Below are 26,793 nucleotides of genomic sequence, written 5' to 3'. Positions count from 1 at the left end.
AACTTCAAGCTGCAGAATGACTATGAATACTCATCCATGGCCTCTGAGAACCAGGCAGATGTTCTTCCCCATCTCCAGGAAATCTCATAGTTATCCATTTGCTCTCAAAGTGGCCAGCACTGTCTTCCCTTCAGCCCCGTTCCCCGGTGGTGCCTTGTTTAAGGCTCTGTATCTAAATCTAAATGAAACATGGGTCTTGACATCAGAGGTGGGCCTGTGCCTCATGAGAAGCCCTCACGGCACTGTGGAGGACCATGGTTCAGGAAGAACTTGTGGAACTTTACAGCCATTGTGTGTGTTGGTGGTGACATGCTGTTGCTCCATGTGCTACCCCGTATCGGGACTGACGAGGGTCTGATCGGTGCCTGCAGCAGGGATTTTTCTATATTAGGATGTGGAGAGTGTTCATCCCTGTTTCTTACCTGCCTTGATTTTGTTTAAGTCTTTTCCTTTTAGTTTAAACTTGGACATTCATGAGAGCAGGTGATCGATTCCTCACTGCTCTAGTTAGTTTCAGATGTCAATTTGGCCAAGCATAGAGTCAGAAGAAAGCCCTAGATTAGATTGGCCTGTGGGCATGTCTGATGGGGGTTGCTTCGATGATGAATTGATGTGGGAGGACCAAGCCCACTGTGGGCGGCATCATTCATAGGCAGGTGGTCCTGACCTGTGTAAGAAAGCAAGCTCTATACAGACCTTCAGGGTGCTCTACCTGTGTACCTCCTGGGTATTCCTACTTGCTTTCTTTATGGTTTTTCTAGCACAAGATTGAATTGCTTTGGGTTATCCACGATGGAAAGAACAAGTGCTTAAGAATTCTCCTCGCTGGGAGGAGAGGAGAGAGGCAGATATAAAGAGCTTCTCCTCCTAGAGCAGATGCCTAGAAAGTGAGTTGTGTAGTTAGGTGTGTGGCACATGTGTAAAACCTCAGCACTCCTCCTTCTCTTCCCCTCCTCCCACTCTTCTTCCTTCCCTCCCCTTCTTCTCTCCACTTCACCCCCTTAAAGAGCTTTCTCCCTTTGAATGTATTGCTAATGCTAAATCAGGAAACCTGGCAGTCATGACCAGATCTGTGGTGGCTCCTAGTTCCTCTGTCATTAGGGAGTCATTGTGCTTGCTCTTCTATCTGGCTTGATGCATGCCTAGACAGGTCAGGGTCCTGGGCATGAAGAATAGGAAGCAAGATGAATGTTGTCCAGGGTGCTTGATCACTCATCCAAGGAGAATGGGCAGGGCCAGACTGTCTGGATCGAGATTTCCCTAGTAATCAAGGGATTCAAGGGCATGAAAGAGGAAAGGAAGAACCAATAGCTTGGGAAATCTGTTCTTGGGAACTACATCATGCAAAATGGTCCATGGGTAACCTCCATGTCCCTGCTAAGAGGGTCTCAGTGCTACTACTCTTGAGAGAACTTGTGAGGAAGGGTGTCCACTTTGACCCCCACTCTTCCTGCAGTGGGACGATGTGTGGCATGAGGAGTCCAAAACATTTCTCAGGGGTACAGTAGCTTCTCAATTATGGGACCAAACATTTATTCAACAAAACATTTGTTGGAAAAGAAACTTTCAAAACATAAGAATAAAAATCGCAGGATGAACAATGCATAGTGGTGCACGCCAGGGATCCCAGAACCCAGAAGGTAGAGGTAGGAGAATTAGGAGTTCAAGGCCACCCTCAACTCCATGGCAGGTTTGAGGCCACCCTGGGAATCATAACACACTGTCTCAAGAAAACAACAACAAAAATCAAAAGGAAAACCAAGAATCTAGTTCACTGGGGTATACACACATGTATTCTGGCAGTGGAGATGTAGTAAAGGAAAAAAATGACCTTCCAGTTCCTGCAGGGCATATTGACTTCCAGAGACATTGACCTTGAGTGACTTAGTGTACGCGCTATACACAACAGCAACAACAACAATGACAACTATGGATTCTTTTTATCCCAACATAATATTTTTTAGTTATTTGGGATTTTGACGTAATGACTCCAATCCCACTTACTTTCTAGTCCTTCCAGGTATATTCTGCACACCCTTGTAATCCCTCCACCAAAAAAAGAAGATAGAAATAAAATAAAACAAAAAACTCAAGTTCAATGTGGATGTCCACGGTCTGGGCTGAATCCAGAAACTACGTGGAAGTCCACCATCTGTGATCCCCTGTAAGGGCAAAGAAGCTACTTTTGCAGTGGTCTTGATGGCTGCAGACTCACAATTGAGAAAGAGTCGTAGAAACCTTCTGTGACAAACCATACCCACCTCCTCCCACTAAAAAGTAACAGCCTAGACAGGAAGCCATAGAAGAAGACTCATAAAAATTGCAATAAGGATGCTGAAGTGTAGCTCCCCACAGCTGATGGCTTCTTGTGGGGTGCAGGTGGGGAAGGACTCAGTTTACATTAAGGGGCTGGCCACTGGGTGTTTGAACATTTATAGATTCTTAAGAGGATGGCAAAGAAGGCGAGCTCCTTCCTCTGTTTACAGATTCACAAGGGGAAGCAAGTGGAGTGGAGGAGCACCTTCCACTCATAAAGGGCTGCGTGTGTTTTCCCACCAGACCTTAGATTTGAACTTGCGGCCAGCGATCACCTACTTGTGACATGGGCGTCTTACACTTTTGAGAGACTGACTTGCGGTTTCTGTCAGATGTGAGCACAGAGTGGCCGTGATTTTTTGGAGTCTGTTCTCTGACTGCTCTGGCTTTCTGTGGAGCAGACTGTCTTCTGCCCAGGAAGAGTTCTTTAAATCTCTCTTGCTTTTATCTCTCCCTCAAGTTCTTGAGAGTTGACCAAGACAAAGACAGAGACTGCAGCCTGGACTGCCCCAGCTCCTCCCAGAAGCCCCTCTGCGCCTCTGATGGGAGGACCTTCCTGTCTCGATGTGAGTTCCAGCGGGCCAAATGCAAAGATCCGCAGCTGGAGATCGCCCACCGTGGGAACTGCAAAGGTGAGCTGTGATGGTCATGGCCAGAAGAGAGGGCCTGCTTGGAGAGGACATGGATAACTGACTTATTTTTGCACTTAACAGCTCGAAAGTCTCATATTGGTTATTATTTCTCGGAGCATGTGAAGAATGATTTTTATGAATTTCAAAGTAATAATATCTTTTTGAGAGTTTTATGTAGCCCACGTTAGCTTGGAACTTACTATGTAGCAAAGGCTGGCCTTGAACTTCTGACCCTTGCACTTCCACATCCAGAGTACTAGGGTTAAAGACGGGTACCACCACACCTGGCTCTTGGTCTGCTGGAGACTAGAACCAGGACCTCTTGTATACGAGGAGGGGCTCTGCCAACCAGACTATGTCCAGCCACAAAGCAGTCATTTTTACAAATTGCCTAATGCTCCCAGCGTGATTCATGTTGTCGTAAAACAAATTTACCACAGTTCTTCAGGTTTATTTGTGTTTCCCTCACAGTGTCTCTAAAATTACGGCCAGCTCTTCTTTCTTACTGAGTGAGGTTCACACCCCGTCAGTCAGTTTGGAGTACACTTTACCCATGGACTTGTCAGCCTTCTGATTAGCAGCTAGATCCAGAGTTAAGGCTTAGAGTAAGCCTGGAAAAGCTTCCCGCAGTAATGAGGGGTTCAACTTAGTGGCAAGCACACACAGAGCTTTCAAAGGGGATTTACTTTCTCCGAATCTCTGGGAACAAGACCACACAGACTAAACTGGCCTTGGGAAGATGTAGTTGATGAGCCATTAACCCCGACAAGCCTCCCATCTAAACAGCCCAACCACACCAACCGCCACCAGGGCCCTGCCTCTGCCTGCAATTAACCAAGTTGCCGAACTGTTTACTCTTTCTGTCGCAGTCCACGGTACTGGTAGGCAGACCTGCATGGCTCTTGCAGATAATGCAGACAGGCTGTCCAATAGCTCGGAGGGCTCTCCTACTGACAAGGCCAAATGTTTCCACTTTGGTCAGGTGTGGTAGGGCACACCTGCAACCCCAGTACTCAGGAGGCTGAGGAAGGAGAATCCTGAGGTCTAGGCCTACCTGGGCTACTTAGTGAGACTTCCTCAAGATCACAGGGCAAGAGAGAAGAGGACTGGGAGGAAGCACAGTGGTAGTGTGCTTACCTCGCATGAGTAAAAGCCCTGGGTTCAGTGCCTAGAACTGAGGCTAGGACTGCCTGTGGCTGGGTCAGGACTGCTAGTTGGGGGGGGGGGGGCATGCTTCTAATCCTTATCTTGAACACCTTGAGTTCAAAGCCAATATGGCTGCATGGTGAGACCCTGTTTCATGAAAACAAACACAAGACAGAAACCCAATACCACAGCAAAAATACTCGGTACTGCACAAAGAAACAAACAAACAGAAAGCCCAGTGGTGATCGTTTGCCTTTTGTGTAGTTACGAGGGAAGGCCAACACTTAGGGTAAATGTCATTTGAAAATAAATGTTTTCTTTTTCAGAGGGATTCTCTGTGTAGCCCTGGTTGTTCTGGAACTCACTCTGTAGACCAGGTTGGCCTCAAATTCAGAGATCCACCTGCCTCTGCCTCCCGAGTGCTGAGATTAAAGGCATGCGCCACTACTGCCCAGCACAAATGACATTTTTATTCACCCCTAAACATCCATTCCTGTTTATTGGGAAACCAAGACAAAAAACCCAAATAACTTATTGACTCTCATCTACCTGACATGGCATACTCCATATTATTGCCCTTTGTCTCTGGATGTTTAGCTTGTAGTAAACTGAATATCAGCTTTAGCTTCTTCAGAGGAAACTTGAGTGAGAAAATCTAATTTTTAATCATTGTGGTGCACACATGCAGTCACATGCATACTTCTGTATATGTGATCTTATGTCCCATACATGCAGCCATACACATGGATTCATGCACTGTACTTGTTCACACATGCATGCTCTCAGCACGTTCTGGAAGGCCATATGTGGCTCTGTTTTAATGGATACTACACCTCTCTGGTTCTTTCAAACCAAGCTTTGCCCTAGGTATCGACATTTGCTTAGAGTTGATCGCTTTGTTGGGTTACTGTTTCCTTTTTCCTGAAAAGACTCCTGGAACAGTCTCAGAGAATCCCTCGTGACGGCTCCACTCAGCTCCACCCTGCAGGCCCTTGTGAGTGAGGCAGCACTGGTGGACATCCCAGGAATCTGTGCTTCCTCACGGCGCGAGCAGGTTGAAAGCGAGCAGCCTCCTCTGTGCTCTGAGAGGTTTCTGACTGTGTCTTCAGTTGGGCTCAGATATGGAGGCCACCCAATCTGTCCCCAGACCTTCTCCTGAGGTGGCTGGGTTTCATGCTGGCTGGATGGTGTCTATGGCACCAGGAAGAGGCAGGGCGCTCCGTGTTAGTCTGTGGAGCCGTGCTAAGACTCTGGCTCTTGTGGTCGTATCCCTATCCGGACCCCAGAGTCTGCTTACTGTAGAGATCAAATGTTTACTTTAGGAATACTTCCTAATTCAAGGAGTCCCGTGTATGATTCCACTTTTGCATTGCAGTCCCAGACGGCTCTTCCTGGTATTCTCTCACACCTGAAAAGACGGTGCGGCTGACAGTGTCCTCGGGTTTAACGGGTTTCCTCCAGGCATTGTGCCAGCAGCTGCAGGCAGGTGGTATGACAGCAGTCAACACCTGGCTTCATGTCCGTCCCTTGTTGGCCTCTGAGCTGCGAGGGCTAAACACACATTTCAGGAAAATGTAGGTGTCATTTTATGCCTTGACGATTACTTATCTCGAAGATGTGTACAGAAGGAAGAGGAGCACATGAAAAATTCTTTTAAATACCAGGATGTAATCCTGAGAGAAGCTTCTAGAAGCAGTTGCCTAGGAGGTCTTAGCCTTCAGAAATGAGCGTAGAGGGAAGTTGCTGTGGTCATGTAGAGCCACAAAGCCTGGCCGTCTTTTGTTCCTGCTTCCTGCCACATTCTCTTGGATGACCCCAGTTGGGTGTCCTGCTGATGAACCGCAAGGAAGTGGTCAGACTGAGCAGCTGCTGCCATGGTTTCTGAGGACCAGTACTGGGAGGACAGCTGTATGAGGCCCCACATGATCTCAAGGGTGTCCCCAGGGCGAGGTGTCTCCCCGGGACTTGGGCTGTCGCTGGCTCTGGTCACAGTGGCCAGCTAGAAGTGGACAAAGATATTCTCCCAGCGTGTCCCATGTCAGCCCTGTTTACAGGCAGCCTCTGTTCCTGGGTAATTTTCTCGGTGGAGTTCTCATCCCTTCACAGGGGAAATTTTATATCATAAACTGGAGACCTCTAAAAACATAACGGGGAGAGGCAGTCAAATACGACACCTCTCCAAAGTAAGTTTAACTTAAATAGAAAGGATTACAATAAAAATACCACAGACTCCAGCAGTTTTCTGAGTTGTGTTTATGCGGGGCAGCAGCCAGCCCAGGCGGCCAACACAGAGCTGGAGGAGAGAGTACCGTCCACACATGCATTCTTAAAGACAGGTGGTCATCATACACCTCTGACACACTGGGGTACAGGTGAGACCCCAAGAGGCTCTGACTTGTACCCATCTTTGGCCAGTGAATTTTATCTGCTGGGGTTGTGTCTTCACCTAAGATACAGGAGTAAGGAATTAACACAAGGGCTGGCATCTTTGCCTAGGGTGGCTTACACCACCAGGTGTTGCTTACCTGGTCCCTAAAGCCCAGTAGGTAACCTCTCCTGACCTGCATGACAACCAAGGGAGAGATGGCTTATGGAAATGAACCCCACAGCCTGAGATCCAGGCACAGCATTGGCTGCCCCAGGGTGAGTTGTATCAGGCCTGATCATTTCTGTCCTATGTCAGAGACAACCAATGCTGTGACCCATGTGAGCCCGGCTCCCCTGAGCGAGATGAAAAGTCAGGAGATCAAGTTTTCCTATCTGTCCCTTCACAAAGTTTCTACCCAGCCTTTCCCTGTGTTCTGCTGATGGGGAAGCTGGCCCCGCTGTAGAGCCTTTCCCTGTGTTCTGCTGGTGTGGAAGCTGGCCCCGCTGTAGAGTGTTCCATTACAGCTGGCATCTGTATTTTGAGGCCATTTTTACATATTTTTGTGGGTGACAGATTTGTGAGACTGTCTCGTTTGCATGTACTGGTTTGGAAACAACAATTAAAATATTTTATTCCACATTTAATTAAATAGGATTAAAATGTTGTCCGCATCTCATGTCATGATTTGACATTGACCCTGGCTGGAATTGCAGTGGTTCAGGCCGATGGATTTTTCTCATGTTTTTATAGAAATTTGTGGAGTTTGTGTTTTCAGAGCTCAGAAAACACATTAATATTTTTCTTTTGATCTGAGCCCAATATGGCTGCTGTTCTTTTCAACAAAAATCTCTGGAACTGAATCAGAAAAATAAGGGGGGAGAGAAACGAGGAAAATAAAGGAAAAGGCCACATGCTAGGAAGCATTGGAGTTATTCTGGGAACAGAGATATAATGGATTTCTGAAAACAGCTTCCTTGAAGGTCTCTAGACCAAGCGCTTGATGTGGACTTGTGTGGGGTGAGAGGGAGTCGCAGGTGTTTGCCTGTTAGCCTCATCTGCCTGTGCCCACCGCCCGACAGTGCCAGGATCCTTGACATAGCAGAGACATAACCCTGGTCTCTGGGAAGGCCTAAAGGGCCTGGGCTCACGGTTGGCCACGGGCAGACGACCCCGTGACAGGGATACAAGGTTGTCCTTGCTCTGAGTTCCCACTGTTAGGACAGCACACAGTGTCCTCAGCACCTTTATTTATCAGAGATTAAAAACTAATCCTTGAACCTCCACCCAATCTCAGATCCCCAGCTGTTCTGAGTCCCCCCCCCCCCCCCCAGATGGAGAAACCAGAGCTGGAGAGGAACAGGAGTAAGGATCCTTCCACAGTGGCGTGGAGAACACTCTGTCTCCCTCAGAAACGAGCAGTAAGAGCAGATGAATGGGAGCTCTCCCCACCCGAAGGCTTCCTCTTTCTAACCCACTTCTGCTGGTGGACAGCTAGCACACTAGAAACTGGGTCACAAGCGCCAACATTTACCCCTTGTCTGTACACACTCATGATCCCACCTCTGAAGACCACCCCATGCTAATGGTAAAGGAAACACGGAGGCAGGCTGGGAAGCATGCAGCCTCATGTGGGGCTGGGTTGACCTATGGGAATAGCCTGGATAGTTCTGCTGGCTGCTGCCATGATAGGTGGACCCACCTGCATCCCACTGAGGAAATTAGCTGACCACAAGAGCTCTGTGTAGAGGTGAGAGCACATGTGTGTACATGTATGCAGGTGTGAGCGTGTGATTGTACACAGGATAGAGTGTGAGCACACAGGTCAAAGTGTATGTGCAGTATGTGCAGCGTGAGAGAGAGGGTGTGCTTAGCTTTGCTCCTGAGTGTGCCTGAGAGTCTGTTGCTCTTCTCTGTTCTGTACCTGGCCTGCATTTCTTTGTTCCCAAGGATATATACAGTCCTCTGAGACATCAGCTCTGCCCTAGGAGTCCTTAGCCCAGCCCGTTGGTCCCTTGCTGCAATCCTCACCTGCACCGGGCTTAGCTTCCATTGCTGTTGTGTCTTCATAGACTTGAGAAGTCACTGTAGGAACTTCGTCCCTTTTTCAGCCAATCCCTGGCCAGGAATACAAGCAAAAGCCATGGAACGTTTAGCTGGAAACAGCCTTTGCTCTTTGCTCCACTGCGATCTCAGGGTGCAGCTTCCACGGGGACACAGAAGCCCTCGGGCACAGCCTCAGCCAGGCTCTCCCTCTGGAGGGTTGGCAGTCAACCTTCCCTCTGGAAACCAGGGACCACATCATCCATTTTGACGTTCCAGGAGTGATGTGGTTTCTTGTGGCAGAGACGGTGATGGTCAGAGGCCCCTTGTTTACACGCTGTAGAAACATATGGTAGATCCTTTACCACATGGCGGAGAGACTCGTTGCTTACCTTCGTGTCCCTTCACAACGCCGATTGTATGTGGTGCTTCCTAGTTATATTCTTTACGTTCTACCTTATGAATCCAGGATGAAATTTTTGTCTCTGTTCCTCTAGCTCTGTAATCATATTTTCCCGCTGTCATATGAAGGACTAACTGTTCTGCTATCATCGGTGCGGGACAAGTTGGTTTAGCTGATTGCCGCTGGAGACGACAGCGATCTGCCTCTGCTTCCTACCACAGCACCCCACTGTACCCATGGGAAGTGTGCTTCCAAACCAAGGGTCACAGTAGTATGGTCTTTTCTTTATTCTTCTTTTTCAGTCTGGCCTTAAATTGCAAGTGGGTAAAGTTTAAGTATTACAGCATAGGAATACAGTGTTTGCTTTTATTTGTGGCAGTGAACATCAAAGGCAGGCTCTCCTCATCTGTTATTTCTGTGGCCACTACACAGAGCCACAGGGAAGAGCAGTGAAAACCATTCCTGACCCTAGAGAGTTCACATGGCTGGTCATTGCAGTAACTATGGCGACTGAGTGGCCCATAGACTCAGACCTGTGTTCTCATCTGCCACACCAATACCAAGTCTGGCTGCCCTGTCCCATGCTAGAAGGCACCAGGCATTTACCCACCTCCAAGAGGAGCTGGCACCTCACAGGACACTTGTTAGAGGTTGTCCTGTTCTTGTTATTGCTGTCAGTTTAACACAAGCTGGAATTATCTGGGTAGAAGAACCTTGGTTGAGAAAATGTCTCCATCAGATGGCCTGTAGGCAAGCCTGTGAGGGCATTTTCTTGATTAATAATTGCTGTGGGAAGATCCAACCCATAATGGGTGGGGCCACCCCTGGGCAGGTAGTTCTGGGCTCTATAAGAAAGCTGGTTGAGCAAGCCATGTGGAGCAAGCCAGTAAACAGCATTGCTCCATGGCCTCTGCTTGGATTTCTTCCTCCAGGTTCCTGCTTGAATTCCTGCCCTGGCTTCCCCCAGTGATGGGCTGTATCATGGAAGTTTAAGCCAAACAAACCCTTTGATTTCCTTATTACTCCTGCTCATGGTGCCGATCACAGCGATAGAAAGAGCAAAGACAGAAGCACTGTCTGTAGTTTGGCACCCAACATCTCAGCATGGGCAGGCATGAGCAGGGACCTGGGGCTATTGGTCTTCACGTGTTCCCCAACAGGGGACTCTGAAGCAGGCGCCCACTGTGCCCAGAGACCCCGAGCTGCCTCTTCACACAAGCTTCCTGAAAACGCACCCTGACTGCTCCTCTGAGACCCTTCTCACTAAGATTCTTCAGTAGAAGCCATCATTGCTTGGCTAGTGTTTGAGTGACTTCAGCAAGAAGGGAAATATTTGCATCCAAATTTTAAAGAAATACCAGAAATAACCACAGCAACCCTTTGTCCCTTGCTTCTTCAAAGCAAGAGCCAGTTTCCGGGCTAATATAAATGTATATGCCAACAATCATGTGACTGCCTGGGATCTATTTTACTCTTCAATTGAGACTGGAGGAAAAAGTTGTTTTCAAAATGTATTGGTATTAGCAATTTACCAAAAACTTCTGTTTGGGTATTGTTAGTGGTGCCTGGCAGTTTTATTTGTAAAGTCTTCGCTCTTTCAGGTCAGAGCAAAAGGTCTCAGAATGTCTAATTAAATTTGCACTGAAGATATTTTCTCTGTTCTAGTGTAAAGTAAATCACATGCAATTAGGTGATTAAATTGTTAATAAGTTTGTTGAATTGAAATTTTCTTTTGTGCATGTATCTGTGTGAATATATTTGTGTATGTGTGTCTGTGTGAGTATACGCTCTGTCCTGTGTTTGTGTGTGTGTGTGTGTGTGTCTGTGTGTGTGTATCAACAGAAATCAAAGGAGGGCATTGGATCCCCTGGAGCTGGAGTTACACATGGTTGTGAGCTGCCCAAAGAAATGATCTTGAGCCCTCTAGAAGAGCAGCTAGTGCTCTTAACTGCTAAGTCATCCCTCCAGCCCTAGCGAGAATATTGAAATTGGAATTTCTAGTTAAATTGAATTTTCCTATGACATAGAAATTATCCATAGTTTTAAAAGTACCAAGAGTTGTGTTTGCTAATACGTCCAGGGCCATTCAAAAGGAGAGAAGAGATAAACATGAGTGAATGTGTAGGTGAAGCATTGGAACGCTCGTCCTGCCTGTGGGGTGTGAGGCAGTGCAGCCAGTGTGGAGGTGTCCTTCTGTGGCACAGTAATGCTGCCCCTGTGTTTAAACCCAGAGGACATGAACGCAGGCACTCAGAGCTGACCTGCCGATACTCAGAGTGGCGGGTATATGATGCCGCAAGATGGGATAAGCCATCCGTGGGCGGCTGGGTGAGCAAATCCGAAAATGCTGGCTCTTGGTTCGTGATGAAGCTAGGGTTTGCTTGAGAAACTATATAGGCTTGTGGTTCTCCATATACAATGTCCAGACTAGGCAAGTCTATGGATGAGCAAAGGGGAAGGTGTCTGTGTACTGCACACAGAATGCACACGAAAGCCTTTCCAGGGTGGCAGTCCCATCCGTCCCATCCCGAAGCTGGAGAGGATGGAGGCGGCAGAGTGTCATGGTCACCAGCCATCAGGAATGCAGTAAATGCCACTGACCTGATCTGGAAAATGGCTGAGGGGGGAGATTTTATGTGCCGTTCAGTGGTACCACGGTGATATTTATTTTGCTTAGGTTTTGAGGATTTAAGATTCAGACAGAAACTAAAGGCCCTGGGTAAACTCTCTCAGCAAGGGCCCTGGACAGGAGAGTTGTTTTTTGTCTAAAGGATCTGTATGAGTGTAAAGAATAAAAGCAGTAAGATAAGCTAAACACCAGTGAATGAAATTCAGCTAAATGGATATTTCTATTCTGTTATTACAAAAGCCACTCAAAATTTAGGTTTGAAAAAAATACAGTGTTCAAGGTGTATAAGATTTTGATTTCTGTGTGGCTGGGAACATCAGGGCATAATAGTTTAGAGCCAGGGGGAAGAATACAAGGAGATTTTAGTGTGAATCCATGAGCTTCTGGGAGAGGTTCAAAAGAATTGATTTAGATGTGTAATAGGTTAAACATTCACTATGCAGGACAGGTTAGACGCTGACCCTAGGGGATGGAGCATCAACAGCAAGCTGCCTGCTCTGCTCCCAGAGACCCCTCCCCTCAGCCTGCAAATTGTCACATAGCAGAGGAGACTGCTCCCGGAACTTGCTGCCCAAGTCCTTGGCAAAAGGACTGAAATCCCACAATACTATGTTGCCATTTCAGACTGCAACCCCCCCACAGACCCCACCATGGGAGGATGGGTCTCCCTGGTGGAGACCTTGAACAGACTTGACAGCAAATGTCTGGAGGGAGGCATGGCAGGCAGGTGGCCTTGGCCTTTAGGGGCTGGTAGGTGTCTGACCCTTTGAGGTCACAGGTTTTGGGGTGCATTGAAACCAAACGCTGGTTCAAAGAGATGGTGCACTCAATAAAGGGATACCTTAGACTTATGAAGACCTGAGTTCAATTCCCACTACCCACATAAAAAGCTGGAAATAACCGCATATGCTTATGATCCCCGCTTTGGGGAGGCAGAGACAAGGGGATCCCTGGAGCTTTCTGGCCAGGCAGCCTAGTCAAGTGGGTAAGCGCCAGGGTAGATGAGAAACCCTGTTTCAAAGGAAGAGCATTGGAAGAAGGACACGGATGTCACCTCTGACCTTCACATGCTCGGGTGTCCCCTACAACCTCTGTCTCTGTATGTCTGTCTCAAACATGTTATCTTTCTCTCTCTTATGCACACATATACTCTGTACCCCTCACACTCTCTCTCTGTCTCTCTGTCTGTCTGTCTGTATGTCTGCCTCTCTATGTCTCTCTGTCTGTCTCTCTCTGTCTGTCTCTCTCTGTCTCTCTCTCTCTGTCTCTCTCTCTCTCTCTCTCTCTCTCTCTCTCTCACACACACACACACACACACAAACACAATTTAAAAATTAAAATATATGCTAGGAGCACCTGATGCCAGGCCAGAGGCCAAGACGGCAGGAGGCTCGAGCAGGCGGAGGGCGCCTCTCAGACATGCAGGTCTGTGACAGCTACACACTGTGTCTGATGTGCCCATGACACGAGAAAGGCCCTGAGAAAGTCCAGAAGACCCTGATCTCTGTCTGAAAAGTTTCTGCAGAGTCACCCATGTCCCCCGGAGCTTCTGTGCGAAAGCTGATGCCTCAGGTCAGTTCCCCCAGTGACAATGAAGGTTGTAGCTCCAGGGAGTAAGTGTGGAGAAGAGGAACGGGCAGTTTAGGATGAGGTGTCTATTGGAGGCTACAGTGTTGGCAGCTGATCCTTCTCCGGGATTGAATTCAGTGTGGTTGGTGTGACGGGTAAACAGAAGAAGGCTGGAGGTCATGGCGGCAGACCTCACAGTGTTTGGGTGGATTTGCTTCTTAGGACTGTTCCCCCCTTTGCAGCATCATGGGATGGGTCCCAGTTCATGTTAGACCCACCCCCAGCACCTTCTTGCTGACAATTAGAATGAGTCAGGAATTCACCTGTGGTTCTCAGATGCCTGCCAGGTCCTGTTCTGCTCAACAGAAAAGTAAAAAAGCAAACAAAAACAAAAACATTCGCTCTCCCTCCATGAGAACTTAACTCATCAGCATTCCTGTGTTCACATGTTCAGACACATTTTTCCCTAGATGGGAATCAAATGTATTTTACATTTTTAAAAATTACTTTATATTTATTTGCACGTATGTCTGTCTTACCATCATCCATCCATTCATCTATTATGTGTACGAGTGTGTGTGTGCACGCATACACACACATATACATACACATACACACACGCATACACACAATACACACACACACACACACACACACGTCATAGTACAGAAGAAAACTTGTAAGAGTTGTTTTTTTTTCCTTCTACTATGTGGGTCCTGGGATTGAACTTAGGTCAACAAATTTGTTGGCAAGTGCCTTTGCCCACTGAACCGTTTTTGCTGGCCTGGTGTAGGAGAATTGTCTATATTCTGTCAATCATGCATTTTAATAAAATGCTGATTGGCCAGGCAGAAAGTATAGGCAGGTCAACCAGACAGGAAGTAGAGGCGGGGCAATGAGAACAGGAGAATTCTGGGAAGGAGGAAGCCCATTCTTCCCATTCCTGCCCAGACCACCAAGAAGCAGGATGTGATCTGCCCCACTGAAAAAGGTACTGAGCCACATGGCTAAAATAGATAAGAATAATGGGTTGATATAAGCTACAAGAGCTAATAAGTAGCCTGAGCTAATGGGCCAATCAGTTTATAATCTTATAAATCTGTGTGATTTTCTTTGGGGCTTGCTGGCTGTGGGGTACCGGGTGGGACAGAAAACCCAACAAGCTGGCCCTCATGTTACACTGGCCCTAAGTACATTTTTCGCATTCACATGGGGGATTGAGCCCGGCGCCTGATGGGCAGAAGTAACGTTTTACCGCTCAACTCCTTGCTTAACCCGCTTAGATGTTTCCAACTTCCCTGTTTCAGCAGTCATTGAGTCCCTGGAGTCCTCATAGCTCTTATCACTGAGCAAATCTCCGAGGCATCTTCATTTCTGACATGAGCTGTGGGATGTCTCACTTCTTATCACCATGCTTCCCCGAGCACTGGGTACAGATTTTGAGACCCGAGAGACCCAGGTGCAGAGGAAAGAGGGAAATGGTGACTCATTTGGAAGGCGGCCTCAGCTCTGCCAGGTGTTGAGCTGCAATGGAATATCAGGCCCCAAGTTGTGGGGGGCCCAGAACCTGCCTCCAAGTTGGCTACCTGTGATTTGAGATGAACTCTGTCTCTGGACTCCCATCTACATCCTGAGGACCTGACAGAGCCTGCCTCTTGTTTTCAGGCACCCAGTCTTACCTGCTACCCACAGACACATTCTAGGGGTGTCCCCAGTCTCCATTTTATCTTCTACATAGAGTGGGAAAATGAACATGCTTTTCCCAGTTCATGTGGCACAAAGAGAGGCACCTGCTGTGCTAGGGGGGGGGGTTGTCGACCCAGTGGATGGGCAGCATCGTCAACAGTGTGTGCTTGTCTCTTAGAAGTCATCTGTTGTCTTCCCCTCCTGCCCTGGTCTTCCCACAGATGTGTCCAGGTGTGTGGCCGAGAGGAAGTATACCCAGGAGCAGGCCCGGAAGGAGTTCCAACAAGTGTTCATCCCAGAATGCAACGATGATGGTACCTACAGTCAGGTGATTCATGTTCCTGGGAGAGTCTGAGCCTGGGTCAGTGTGGCTGAGGTACCAGGGATGGGGGGGGTAGTCTGAGCCTGGACCAGCGTGGCTGAGGTACCAGGGATGCTGGGGGAGTCTGAGCCTGGGCCAGTGTGGCTGAGGTACCAGGAATTGGGGGGAGGGAGTCTGAGCCTGGGCCAATGTGGCTGAGGTACCAGGAATTGGGGGGGGGGAGTCTGAGCCTGGCCCAGTGTGGCTGAGGTATCAGGAATTGGGGGGAAGGAGTCTGAGCCTGGCTCAGTGTGGCTGAGGTACCAGGAATTGGGGGGCGGTGGAGTCTGAGCCTGGGCCAATGTGTCTGAGGTACCAGGAATTGGGGGGGGGGCGTCTGAGCCTGGGCCAATGTGTCTGAGGTACCAGGAATTGGGGGGGGGGGGGGGGTCTGAGCCTGGCCCAGCGTGGCTGAGGTACCAGGGATGGGGGAGGGTGAAGGGGAAGGAGCCAGTGCTGTTGAGTGGGAAACAGTCCTCTTGATCCTGACATGCCAAGCTCAGGAGCCTCACAGTGTAACTAAGTATGTGAGGGGAAGTTCCAGACCATAGCTAGTACAGGCATCTGTATCACGGCTCTGGTGTGTGCACCCTTGTGCTGTATGGATATAGCATGGGTAGTTCTCCCAGTGAGGCTCATCAACCCAGGTCAGCTGGCCGAACTCTGGCTTTGATTGTAGCTTAGCTCTTTCATGAGCCCCATGACTCAGCCATCCCACTGAGTCCCCTGTTGGATGCTGCCCCATCAAGCCATGGCTTGCCTATGGTCATGTTGTTAGCTAAACTCAGTGCCAAAAATAGCTTGGTTCTGATTGAGAGAGTCGGTGCTGTGAGAGAGAGAGAGAGAGAAAGAGAGAGAAAGAGAGAGAGAGAGAGAGAGAGAGAGAGAGAGAGAGGGAGGGAGGGAGGGAGGGAGAGAGAGAGAGAGAGAGAGAGAGAGAGAGAGAGAGAGAGAGAGAGAGAGAGAGAGCTGCCTGCAGTATGCCACCAGTGCAGTGGGTTCTGGGATCAGTAAAAGTAGTCTGTCATTAACACCTGTGACCTCATGGGAAATGAATCCACCTTGTCTCAGCATAATCATGTGCCATTTGGGAGTCGAGGGGAGACGAAAGACCGGGGGAGGAGTTGGCACTGCCTGATAGGGCCTATGCTGTAGTCCCCTGAAGGTCAGACAGAGGATCCTGGGGAACCTAGAAGGTGCTGTAGAGATGCATCTTCACCACTGGACACTGGTCAGCCATGGGCTCACTGAGAGATGCTGGGAAACCTCCTGGTTTCTCCCCGTGTGAGGAGAGGGCTTGAGGTTCCTTGCAGCGGACCCAGCTCTCACCGCCATGTATGTAGTAAAGCGTATTGGTTCCGTGTTCCTCCACACATCTGTGCCAGGCAAGACTCGGCACACAGCTCCCACCGAGTAGCCGAATGCATCACCCAAGCGTCTCAGCCATCCTAAGGTACCAGAGGTGACTCTGCAGGAGAGCGCTGTCCGTGGTTAGCTCACCTTCCGTTCTTTTCCTCTGCAGGTCCAGTGTCACAGCTACACGGGTTATTGTTGGTGCGTCACGCCCAACGGAAGGCCCATCAGCGGCACCGCTGTGGCCCACAAGACGCCCAGGTGCCCTGGTAGGTCTGACTTCCTGCTTCTCTTGCTCATGTCCCTCATATTTATTTACAAATCAAGTGGACATTTAGAGAGTGGACACATCACTCCACGTAGACCGGGAGAAGAGTGAGGACTGTTGTGTAGCTGGGGTAGGAGACAGCTCACCCTCGGGACACCCTGGGCTTGAGTCATTTGAAAACACAACCCCAGAGGCTCGAGTCACCCGCTTGAATGACCCATTGTTTTCTTTGGCCAAAAAAAGCAAAAGGTTCCGCTTTTACATACATGGGTTTTCAGAGAGAAAGTGGGTCATTCCTCACCGTGCAGTGTCCAGACGTTTATGTGTGATATTTTATTACTCCGACGGGAGCTTGATGTACTGAAAGGAACAGGGTTGGCAGGCTCAGTCTATAAAATCGTCCCCTTTCCATTAATATTTTACCAAAAAAGGTTATTAGTGATTCAATTCATTTTTATGTGAAACTGCTCTCCAGCCCAGACCTGACGAACTTGCTGGGGGAGACTGTCTGATGAAGCTGAATGACCTTGTCGTCAAAGTTTCTGGGCTGTGGGATGAAAACAGGCAAACCTATCGGCGGTTAGCGACATAACACAAGTCTGTCATTTAAGGGTTGAAATGTTAGTGTTTGGGTTTGAGCGTCAGATTCATTTTCTATTTAAGGGCAGGCACTGCCTGTCAAGATTCTGTTTGTTATTGTGAGCCAGGCAGAGGAACTGGGCACAGGTCAGAGGTCATTTCTGTGAACTCAGTATCATGTGGCAAATTGGATATTTCGATGATCGTTCATCCCTGAAACCCACGTGATGTGTGTCATGTGGAATGGAAATAACATTTGTTTTATTTCTAAGCTGTTTTGATACTGATGCCTAGAAAGCACTAGCTGTTTTTTTTTTTTTTCACAAGCTAATGTTTACATTGAATAGTTCCTGCGCAAACCCGTGGAGGAAAAGACAGGAAGAAGAGATGGATAGTGTCACACGGACCTTGGTGTGATTCCCATCACATGTAGCCCCATTTTCACCCGAGTGGCAGTGTTTTGTGTGGAGCCTGCACTCCTGGGAGAAGGCGGAGGACACAGTGACTTTCATGACCCTATCCCTGTTGTCAGAAAAGCTCAGCTCTTTGTGAAAGATCACCCTAGAGCGGTGTGTAAGATTGCTTTGCGCTGCTGGAGCAGCCTTTGCTTCTGGAATAGACGGTGCCAGGTTTACTGCCAGGAGTCAGTGGTGTGTGACTGCATGCAAGTGCCCCACTGTCATGGTTTACAATGACAGTCCAGATAAGAGAATTGTCTGGCCCTTTGTTTAAAAGCCTGGCATGTAGTAAGAAGCAAAGGGATTTGGTGGAAAGTTTAAGCCCAGTATAGTGGCCCCTGCCTGCAACCCTAGCGCTCTGGAGGCAGAGGCAGGACAATAGAGTTCTAGGCAGGCCTGCACTATGTATGAAGACTTTGTTTCCCAAAACAAACCAGACAAAACATGCAAGTTGGATAGGGCAGGGTTCCCTGGGATGACTGCCCCACTTTGAGAGAGTGCTGTGTGTGTGTGTGTGTGTGTGTGTGTGTGTGCCCTGTGGTTGTCTGGCTGTCCCCTCCCTCATCAGTGCGGTTGATGTCCGTCCCCACCAGGTTGGAATGACTGATGTATCTGTGTCTCCCACAGAGCAGCTCGCTAGGCTTTTTATTCCACAAACCCACAGGAATGAGAGGGACCAACATTTCTGGAGACATAATTGGGCTGCCATGAACAGCTGAGTGGTTTTGAAATATAAGAGAGGGCTGTGGGGGAATTGAACACCCCACTCTTACCCCACAGGGATAGAATTCACAATGTACCTTCATATGCTTCAGTGGACTCTCACATGATGACACCATCCCATGGGGTAGTAGAGCCATGGGTGTCACTTTACTTACGTCTGGGACTGACAGCAGGCGACGGTGGCCCTGATTTCACCTGCACGCCTCAGGTAGCTTAAGCTTTAGCTATGCCCACATCAGCAGCGGCCAGCAGACGTATAATAGCACGAGTGGTCCTCCAGCTGTAAATCATCTGTTAAAATCGGGTAGAATTTCAGGATTCAGTACGTATCTTCTCCCCTCAAATTCATCATATAGTTACACTCTATAAAACTGGAGGCCAAATACTAAGTGAGAAGTGAGCAGATTATAGTAAATTTCTGTTAGAAGGTGTGTATGTACATGTGTGTGGATGTGTGTACTGTATGTATGTGCATGTTTATATTGGGTATATTTATGTATGTGTGTGTACATATGTGTGTCTATATATGTGTATGTACGAATTTGTGTCTGGGAGTACCTATTAGAACCATGTGTAAACATGCTCTATAGTAGCCAGGTGGGGATAGGAGTGGATGTCCCTTCCAGGCTTATCTCCGGTGCACAGAGCAGAAGCCCTTCCCAAGTCCTCCTACCCTTAGTTACACCAAGAAGACCTGGGAGAGAGGCACAAGCAGTCATTCATTCCACAGTTGTATGTTGAAAGCCTTGCAGGCAGAATATCTCAGTCGCAGAGTGGTCAAAGCAGTAGCATTTTCTGGAGGACGGTGTCTTTGTGTCTTAGCGCAGGGCAGTGCAGGTCAGAACCCCAGTGGGTCTCTCAGAACACAGGTCCAGAGACAGAAACACAGCAGGTGGCTCTGCGGACCGTCCAAGGCATTGTGTATGCTGGTCACTCAGGGTCCAGCTCTTTCCTTCTGGGCTGGACCCTGGGGAAACACAGCTGGGTGCTGCAGATATGTGGCAGCCAGGTCTACACAGCCCTGGCTGTAAAAACCAAACCCTGGAACCCTGGGATTGGGTCTGTTGGTGTCTGTCAGATGAAACACTGCAGATGTTAGACTCGCGGCAGGACAAACAGCAGCGCAGACAGATACACCCCTGTCTCTCTCGCTGGTGCCATGGTGCTTACATCTGTGTGAGTCACAGGAGTCACAGGAGAGTCCAGCACAGGGCAGGGAATTTACAACTCCGAGCAGACAAAACCTCTAGCCTGGGGGTGTCCTGTAGTGACCACAGGGGGCGGAGCTGACAGGGTGGACATGTAACAGAAGGGGTTTATCAGATCGGCTTACATTGTATGATCCGGGTAGCCCTACAGTGGCTGTCTTCAGAACTCAGCAAGTGATCAGTCCGTGAGGCTGGATTCCTCCACAGCTCCAAGCTGGTGCCAAAGGCCTAGATAATTCCTGGGTCATCACTGGGCTTCAGACACATTAGAAGTTGGGGTCTGGCATCTACAAAGGAATGTAGCAACATTGGCCATAGCCACCAAAAGGTAATGAGGCAAAAAGTCCTCCTTTTATCTGACTGTCATAGGAAGGTGATGCCTACATTTAAGATGTAACCCCACTTCAAAAACTCCGTTAAAAAAAACCCTCACAGGTAACCCTGAGTGGCTTAGGTCTTGGTTGCTTCAGGAGCCAGTGAAGCTGACAATCACAGTTTACACCCCGTTCGCCTTGAACATTTTTGTTTACATTTGGACTGATCCGCAATTGTCTTGAGGGATCAGGATAGAAATGGCCTGATTCCTTTTTCGTATGAATCTGAAAAAGTCAGTCTCTCTCACAGGCTTCCGTCCCTCACAGGCTTCCGTCACGCCAACCTCCCTTGAAAGCCTCAGCTTATGCTAACACACAGTTATCCCGTAAGCCAGTGCCATCCCTGTCCTGATTCCTGGGTGGAGTTCTAGGTGTGGGGGCAAAGGGCTCAGGCAGAAGGGACGGTTTGGAGAGGCCAAGCCCCTTTAATACTTTCCTCCTCCTTCTGGTGTATTCCTCCATGGGCATCCCTGAGCCAGTGGCCTCTGTCTCACCGCGGGGCAGTGCTTGGCCAGTTCTTGCAGTACCCCTGTCTAGACTTGTTTTCCAGGAAGCCCATTCACTGTTCACCGTGACTGCAGAGATCACCAAGCATTGGTCACCAGGGAGCCATCAGGGAGTGGAGCCTGGAAGACCCTGGCGTAGCCTGGAGGCTGGGCCAGCAATGAACAGGCCCTACAGGCACACGCAGGATACCGTTTGCTCTGTACAGTAAAATGCAGAAAAGCACCTCAGAGGAGTGGTTCCCATAAGTAAGGATAGGCTGGCGGGTAGAGGAGAGGGTCTCGTTACTGAGTGTTATTGACTCTGATGCCTTTTGGAGCATGTCTGCCCACAGGTAGGTAGAGAAAGAGGAGGGGGAGGGGCTGCAGAAAGGCTTCTGGGGTGGAAGAGAGGTGCAGCTGGGTTGAGAGGTGCCGAGCTGTTTCCAGATGATACCCGTCTCCCCTCCTGAGAGTGGGTGCCTGGAGACTGAGGCTCTTCGTGGAACCCTGCGGACTTAGGCTCCTGGTCTGCAGCCAAGGCCCGCAGATCCTCTCTGGCACCAGAAGTGTGCAAGAAAAATGGCAAAGCACTCATTCTCCTTTCTCGTGTTCTGTGCTGAAGGGGCAGGCCCTCTAGACGGCAGCAGTGCATTCAGCAGGCCATGTTTATTCTCCAGGGGCTTCAGTTTCTGTCCCTTCCTCCTCTGCCTTCTCCCTCCTCCTGCCCAGTCTCTCTTCCCTTTGAAAGACTGGCACAGATTGGCACAGATTCAGATCTTCTTTTTTCTTCCAAGGAGAATGTTTGTAGCTGGATGAACTCTGTGATTGGGAATCAGCTTCGGGTTTTAATATCATCTCTCCATCCTGATTCCTGACTGAGAGATCATTCCTAGTGAGGTGTAAGATATTGTAGGCTGACCCTTCCTGCAAAGGCTTAAAAGAGATTTATTATTTTTATGTATGTGTATATGTGTATGCCTGGGTGTATATGTGCATGTGTTGGCAGAGGGTGTCAGATCCCTTGGAGCTGGAGTTTGAGGTAGTTGTGAGCAGCCTGATGAGGTGCTTAGAGCTTAGGTCTTCCCCAAGAGCAGCGAATGCACTAACCTCTTAGCTATTCCCTCTCTGCTTGTAGGACTTTCAGCATCACTATACCCTAAGTGTCTCCACTTGGACCTTAGGCAGAGCTTGGCCTTTGAAGTAGGTTTCAGATTTCAGTTCTCATGAAAGGGGCAGAAACAGGATGGCTTGTACCTTTTATTCCCTACACCAAGGCCCTGGCCCTGGAGCTGCTGGCAGGCAGATGCTTCTCTAAGGGGCCGGAGATCTTGTCCAACAAGATAAAACCACACCAAAGGCGCCAGAGGAGCCGACAGGCACCGCCCACCTCCTGTCTTACAGGGTTTTAAATTTCAGACTTGTGGCTTGTAGTTTCGTGGCCATTCTGAAAGGACCGTGCAGGTCCGTGGTCTCTTCTGAAATCTTCTTACACCCGTCTCTGCTGCTACCATCTGTTCTCAGAGACTTTTACTCAAGGTGCGGAAGGTGTAGGGGTGAACAGCAAAGGGCTTCAGATCGGCCCAGATGATCTTTCAATGTGTTGATAAAGAACTAAGATAGTCCCCGGCCTCAGCCAGCACAGTCTAAATAAAATTAATTTAACAGAACCCTGGTGAACTTCCCTTTGCCAAACATAGTGCACACAGGGCTCTTTAATAAACTTTCTGAAAAAAAAAAAAAACCTAACAGGCCTTTTATAAGTAAGTGGTCCCCGTTTATGTCACTCATGAAGAGCAGCGTCTGGGGACTTGTGGAGACAGACTATTCTGTAGCACCCGGAAGAGCAGGAGGGGTGAGCTGGGCCTCAGCTCCAAGATGGTATGGTCTCTTCTTTGCCTTGACGAAGACAGTGCCGACTTCTGGACGCGGCTCTGGCTCAGCCTGGAGGGCCGCAGCTGGGCAGGGGCAGGTGGGGTCCCAGTCATGGAACGGAGCAGATGGCAACTATTGGGGCCTTGTTCCCGCCAAAGTCCCGGGGGTAAGGGGTTAGCATGAGGGTCCCTCAGCTACTTTAAGGAGCAGGACTTGACCTGTGTGGGCTCCACTCCAGGCTCTGGCCTTGTGGGTAGGTGGAATGATGGCGAGGCTGCAGAATGAGTCTCTGGAGCCCGGAGAAAGACTGTGGACACAACCCTCCCAGCGTCTTCATGCTTGCTATCCCACTGCTCCAGCTGGTGACGGCTCTCCCTCTCTCTTCCCCTCTGATGCCCTGCTGGCTGCAGGCCTCAGTTTCCTCATCTGTGTATCGGGTATAACAGTAAACGGTCTTGAGCTACCGTTAGCTATCAGGAGAGGCACAGGATAATGGCTGCTCAGGTGCTTCCTTTCCACATTCTGTGGGTGGGTGTCTGTGTCTCTACCGAATGCTTCTCCCTGCTTTAGACTGGGTTTTTTGGTGCTGTGTTTATCCAGCAGCATGCCATGGTGTGTTGAATGATTTCACAAATGAGCAAAAAAGTTGGGGGAGTCTGATGGCTGAGGCCACAGTGGTGCAGCCATGGGATCTCTGTGTTAGGGAGCAGGCATGGTTCTTCACCATCTCTGAGGCAATCTTGCTGGGTAGCCTGGGCCAGCCTCGAACTTGAGATTCCCCTGTGCCTCAGTCATGCGATAGGATTACAGTCCTTATATATCTTCCCGGGTCACGGAGCTGGGAGGCGCCAAAGCCCATAGCCTCTCCTCTCCTGCCGTGCTGTGTCTTTAGTGCCGACTTGATCTTTCAGGCTATGCTCGTGCCATCCTGTTAGAGACTGAGAGAGCAGAAGCCACTGCCCCTGCTAAAGGGACAAAGGGAGAGCAAGGTCCTGTCTTCTTTCTCCCCAGCCTCCCTGCCCTCCCCACTCCCTGCCTCCCTTTTAATCCTCGTCCCAACAGGGAGAGCACAGTCCTGTCTTCTTTCTCCCCAGCCTCCTTGCCCTCCCGCCTCCTCGTCTCCCTTTCAATGCTCATCCCAACAGGGAGAACGCAGTCCTGTCTTCTTTCTCCCTAGCCTCCCTGCCTCCCTTTCAATCCTCGTCCCAACAGGGAGACCACAGTCCTGTCTTCTTTTCCCCCATCCTCCTTGCCCTCCCATCTCCCTCTCCCAAGAAAAGCCATGTAATGTGTGGAGTCCATGATTTCTGGAAGGGACAACTCACGCTGTGTTAATTGTGCTCTGGAGGAGACATTGGCTCTCTCAGCTGAGCTGCTCACAACGCTGCTCCCCTGGCATCCACACCGCATGCATGCCTTTATCTCTTACTTGGGGAAAGAGTTAGCATGTCACCGGGGCACTGCCTTTGGTGAGACTGCAGGAAATAGACTGGTTCTATATCTTAAACAAGTACCTGGGCTACAAGATCGAGAGCCTGGTACCCCTTTGTCATTCATAGACACCTCCTTAATTGTGATTTCCTTCACTAGAAATGCCCTCGCGCTCAATAAAAAAGCCACCTCCCTTAAAAGGCTCCCTTCATGGGACAGATGCTCATGCATAGAGGACTTTAGGCGTCCCTTTGCAGCACTGGCCTGAAGAGTGACATACCAGGGTCATCCCACTGTGGACACCAAAGAGAAGCACTGTGGAATCCAGGTCACAGCTGGTCCTGGATTCCCTTTATTTGCCCACTGTCCTGGGTGCCGATCTGTGCTCGGCTTGCCTGCCAGTCCTTCATTTGCCCGCCATCCCGGCTGCAGATCTGTGCTCGGCTCGCCTGCCAGTCCTTCAGGCCAGCACCTTGCAGGGAGGCTGGGAGGTAAAGCTGCCCCATCTTTGACCCTGGACAGAATCCAGATTCCTTCAAGTCACATTCCCTATTCCACCGTGTTTGGACGGCAGAGTGTGTGTTCAGGGACTCTTGGTTCCATAGCAAAGCTCTCTCCTGCAGATGGACGTCAAGATAGAAGAACTATTTTTTGACTAGCTGTAAATGCTGAGTGGGAGGCCTGACGAGAGAACCGGGGTGCCCTGGGAGAGCGCTGGCTGCTCACAGAGAACCCGCCCCCATCCCACCGCCCTCAGGAGTGGTGGTTAACCTGCCAGGTCTTTTCCTGTTCTTGTCTCTAATCAGCTTTCTGGTCAACAGCTTACACTGTTCCTCCTCAGATTATGAAAGATTATCTTAATCCAGTCCTGAAACCCTTTCAAAGAGGGAGTAGCCTCTTTAGCACTAATATTATTATTTCACTCAAAAATCAAAACCTACATGCTAGAATTAGTACCCAAATCCTGTCATTTGCAGTCAAGAGGGAAAGCGTAAATTCAGCACAGCTACACGCGATGTGCCAAGGAGCTCTGGAGGAAGCTGCTTCCTGAAGATGGGTCAGGCCAGGAAGCCATGGGAGGCTAGGGGGCAGGAATGCAGAGTGGCTGTTTCTAGTTATTAACAAGGTAAACCTTGGCCCCAGAAGTCACAGAATATGATCACATACCCTAGTGGGAGAAACATTTAGATGGGAATGAGAACAACAGTTGGTAGGGGTGCAGGGAGATGAGCCAGGCAGTCCAGTTGCCCTTCTGACGGCCAGGGTTGCAGTAGGCAGCGTCTAGAAAGGGCAGGATGTACAGAGCTGTCTCCTGCCTTCCAGGAGCCTCAGAATCAATTACTTTTGCGTCTCGAAACACATCACCCTGCTTTTCAGGAAATGCCAGCAAAGTCATCTCTGCCTTTAAGAGAAGTGCTGATCTCACTTTCATTGTTGCTCACAACAGAGAAGAAAAAGTAGCCGTTCCCAAGTTGAGGTATCTTCGCTGAGGGTCACTGTGCTAGTCTCGGTCCCGACGGGAGCTTTTTTCCTGATACACTGAGCAGGTGATGCGGGAGAGTTGGTATCTGGCGCAGTTTCAATTTGCATTGGAAGCAAAGGGACACTGCCTCAGATTTGTGAGATCTCTGTCCACACCAGGCAGCAGCAACACCTTTCTCCACAAAGCAACATGTAACATGAGGGGCCTGCTGCTTGTTGGGGTTTCTGTCCCACCAGGTCCCAGAGCCGGCAGGCCCCAAAGAAAATCACACAGAGATCTCCATAAGTTATAAAATTGATTGGCCCATTAGCTCAGTCTTCTTATTAGCTCTTGTAGCTTATATTAACCCATTATTCTTATCCATGTTAGCCATGTGGCTTGGTACCTTTCTCAGCAGGGCAGGTCACATCCTGCTTCTTCGGTGGTCTGGGCAGGTCTGGGAGGAATGGGCTTCCTCTTTCCTCCTACTTCCTAGCATTCTCCTGTTCTTATCGCCCCACCTCTACTTCCTGTCTGGTTGACCCACCTATACTTCCTGCCTTGCCAATCAGCGTTTATTTAAAACACGATTGACAGAATACAGACAATTCTCCCGCACCAGCAATAGATAGGCAGTGTGGTGAATACAAGGTCCTCACACAGAAAGAGACAAGTTCAGTAGAAACACAGGCACCCATAGCCCAACCGTTTGGGAAACAAGCAGTTTTCAGACTGTATCCCTCCACGTTCTGAGAGCTTTACGCTCCTTAGGTCTTTCATTGTCCTTCTTTAAAAGACAAGTCTGCAGTGTTTCTTCTTCTAATCAGACTCATGTTGAAGCCAAAGATTTGGTTTCCTGTAGCTCCATACCCGACCTGTACATCATGACTGCAACGCTCGTCACAGCAATGTGTGCTGACAGGGAGGTTGGGGCCACTTCTCGGGTGCATGTGTTGCCTTGTGTGAAGGTCTTCCACACTTAGCTGCTGCCCTTCAGAAATGGGGACTCTCCTATGCTGTCAGGGCTACCACTTTGGGTGACAGTCTCCCTGCCCCCGGGTGCCAAGTGGCATGTGTAATTTAACTAGAACACGAGAATGCACTTTGAACTTATCAAAACGCAATGAAGGAGCTGCTTTCCTCAGTTGATGAAAACCATTCTTTATTTTCCTCTCTTAGGGTCAATAAATGAGAAGTTGCCCCAGCGGGAAGGCGCAGGAAAAACAGGTAACTATCTTGAAATGAATTTGCATGATGGTATATAATATTTGGTGTGATTGCGCCTTTAAATGACCCTTGAGTTTAAAGATGAGCTATGTTGGAACCTGCTACCCAGATCTCCTAGCAGGGTGGATCCAGTCCCGCCTTTGCTAGTCTCCTGTGGGTCAGGCAGCCCACTCAGGGGTGTTGGTACAGTTTGGTGGGGACCC

General features: G+C 49.2%; 1 protein-coding gene across 2 annotated transcripts in view; it reads left to right on the top strand.

Moving 5' to 3' along the window:
* The window catches only part of Smoc2 (SPARC related modular calcium binding 2), a 132,638-nt gene that overhangs the window by 43,665 nt on the left and 62,180 nt on the right, over positions 1–26,793 (top strand). For both annotated transcript variants that reach the window (XM_038339910.1, XM_038339909.1), the window contains exons 2-5: positions 2,777–2,948; positions 15,011–15,117; positions 16,673–16,772; positions 26,543–26,590. In XM_038339910.1, the coding sequence (XP_038195838.1) occupies positions 2,777–2,948; positions 15,011–15,117; positions 16,673–16,772; positions 26,543–26,590 (427 nt within the window). The remainder of the gene's footprint in view (positions 1–2,776; positions 2,949–15,010; positions 15,118–16,672; positions 16,773–26,542; positions 26,591–26,793) is intronic.

The sequence above is a fragment of the Arvicola amphibius genome, chromosome 8 (genome assembly GCF_903992535.2).
Source record: "Arvicola amphibius chromosome 8, mArvAmp1.2, whole genome shotgun sequence".
Lineage (NCBI taxonomy): Eukaryota > Metazoa > Chordata > Mammalia > Rodentia > Cricetidae > Arvicola > Arvicola amphibius.
The sequence above is the reverse complement of the archived record's forward strand: the minus strand, read 5'-3'. Positions and strand labels throughout refer to the sequence as shown.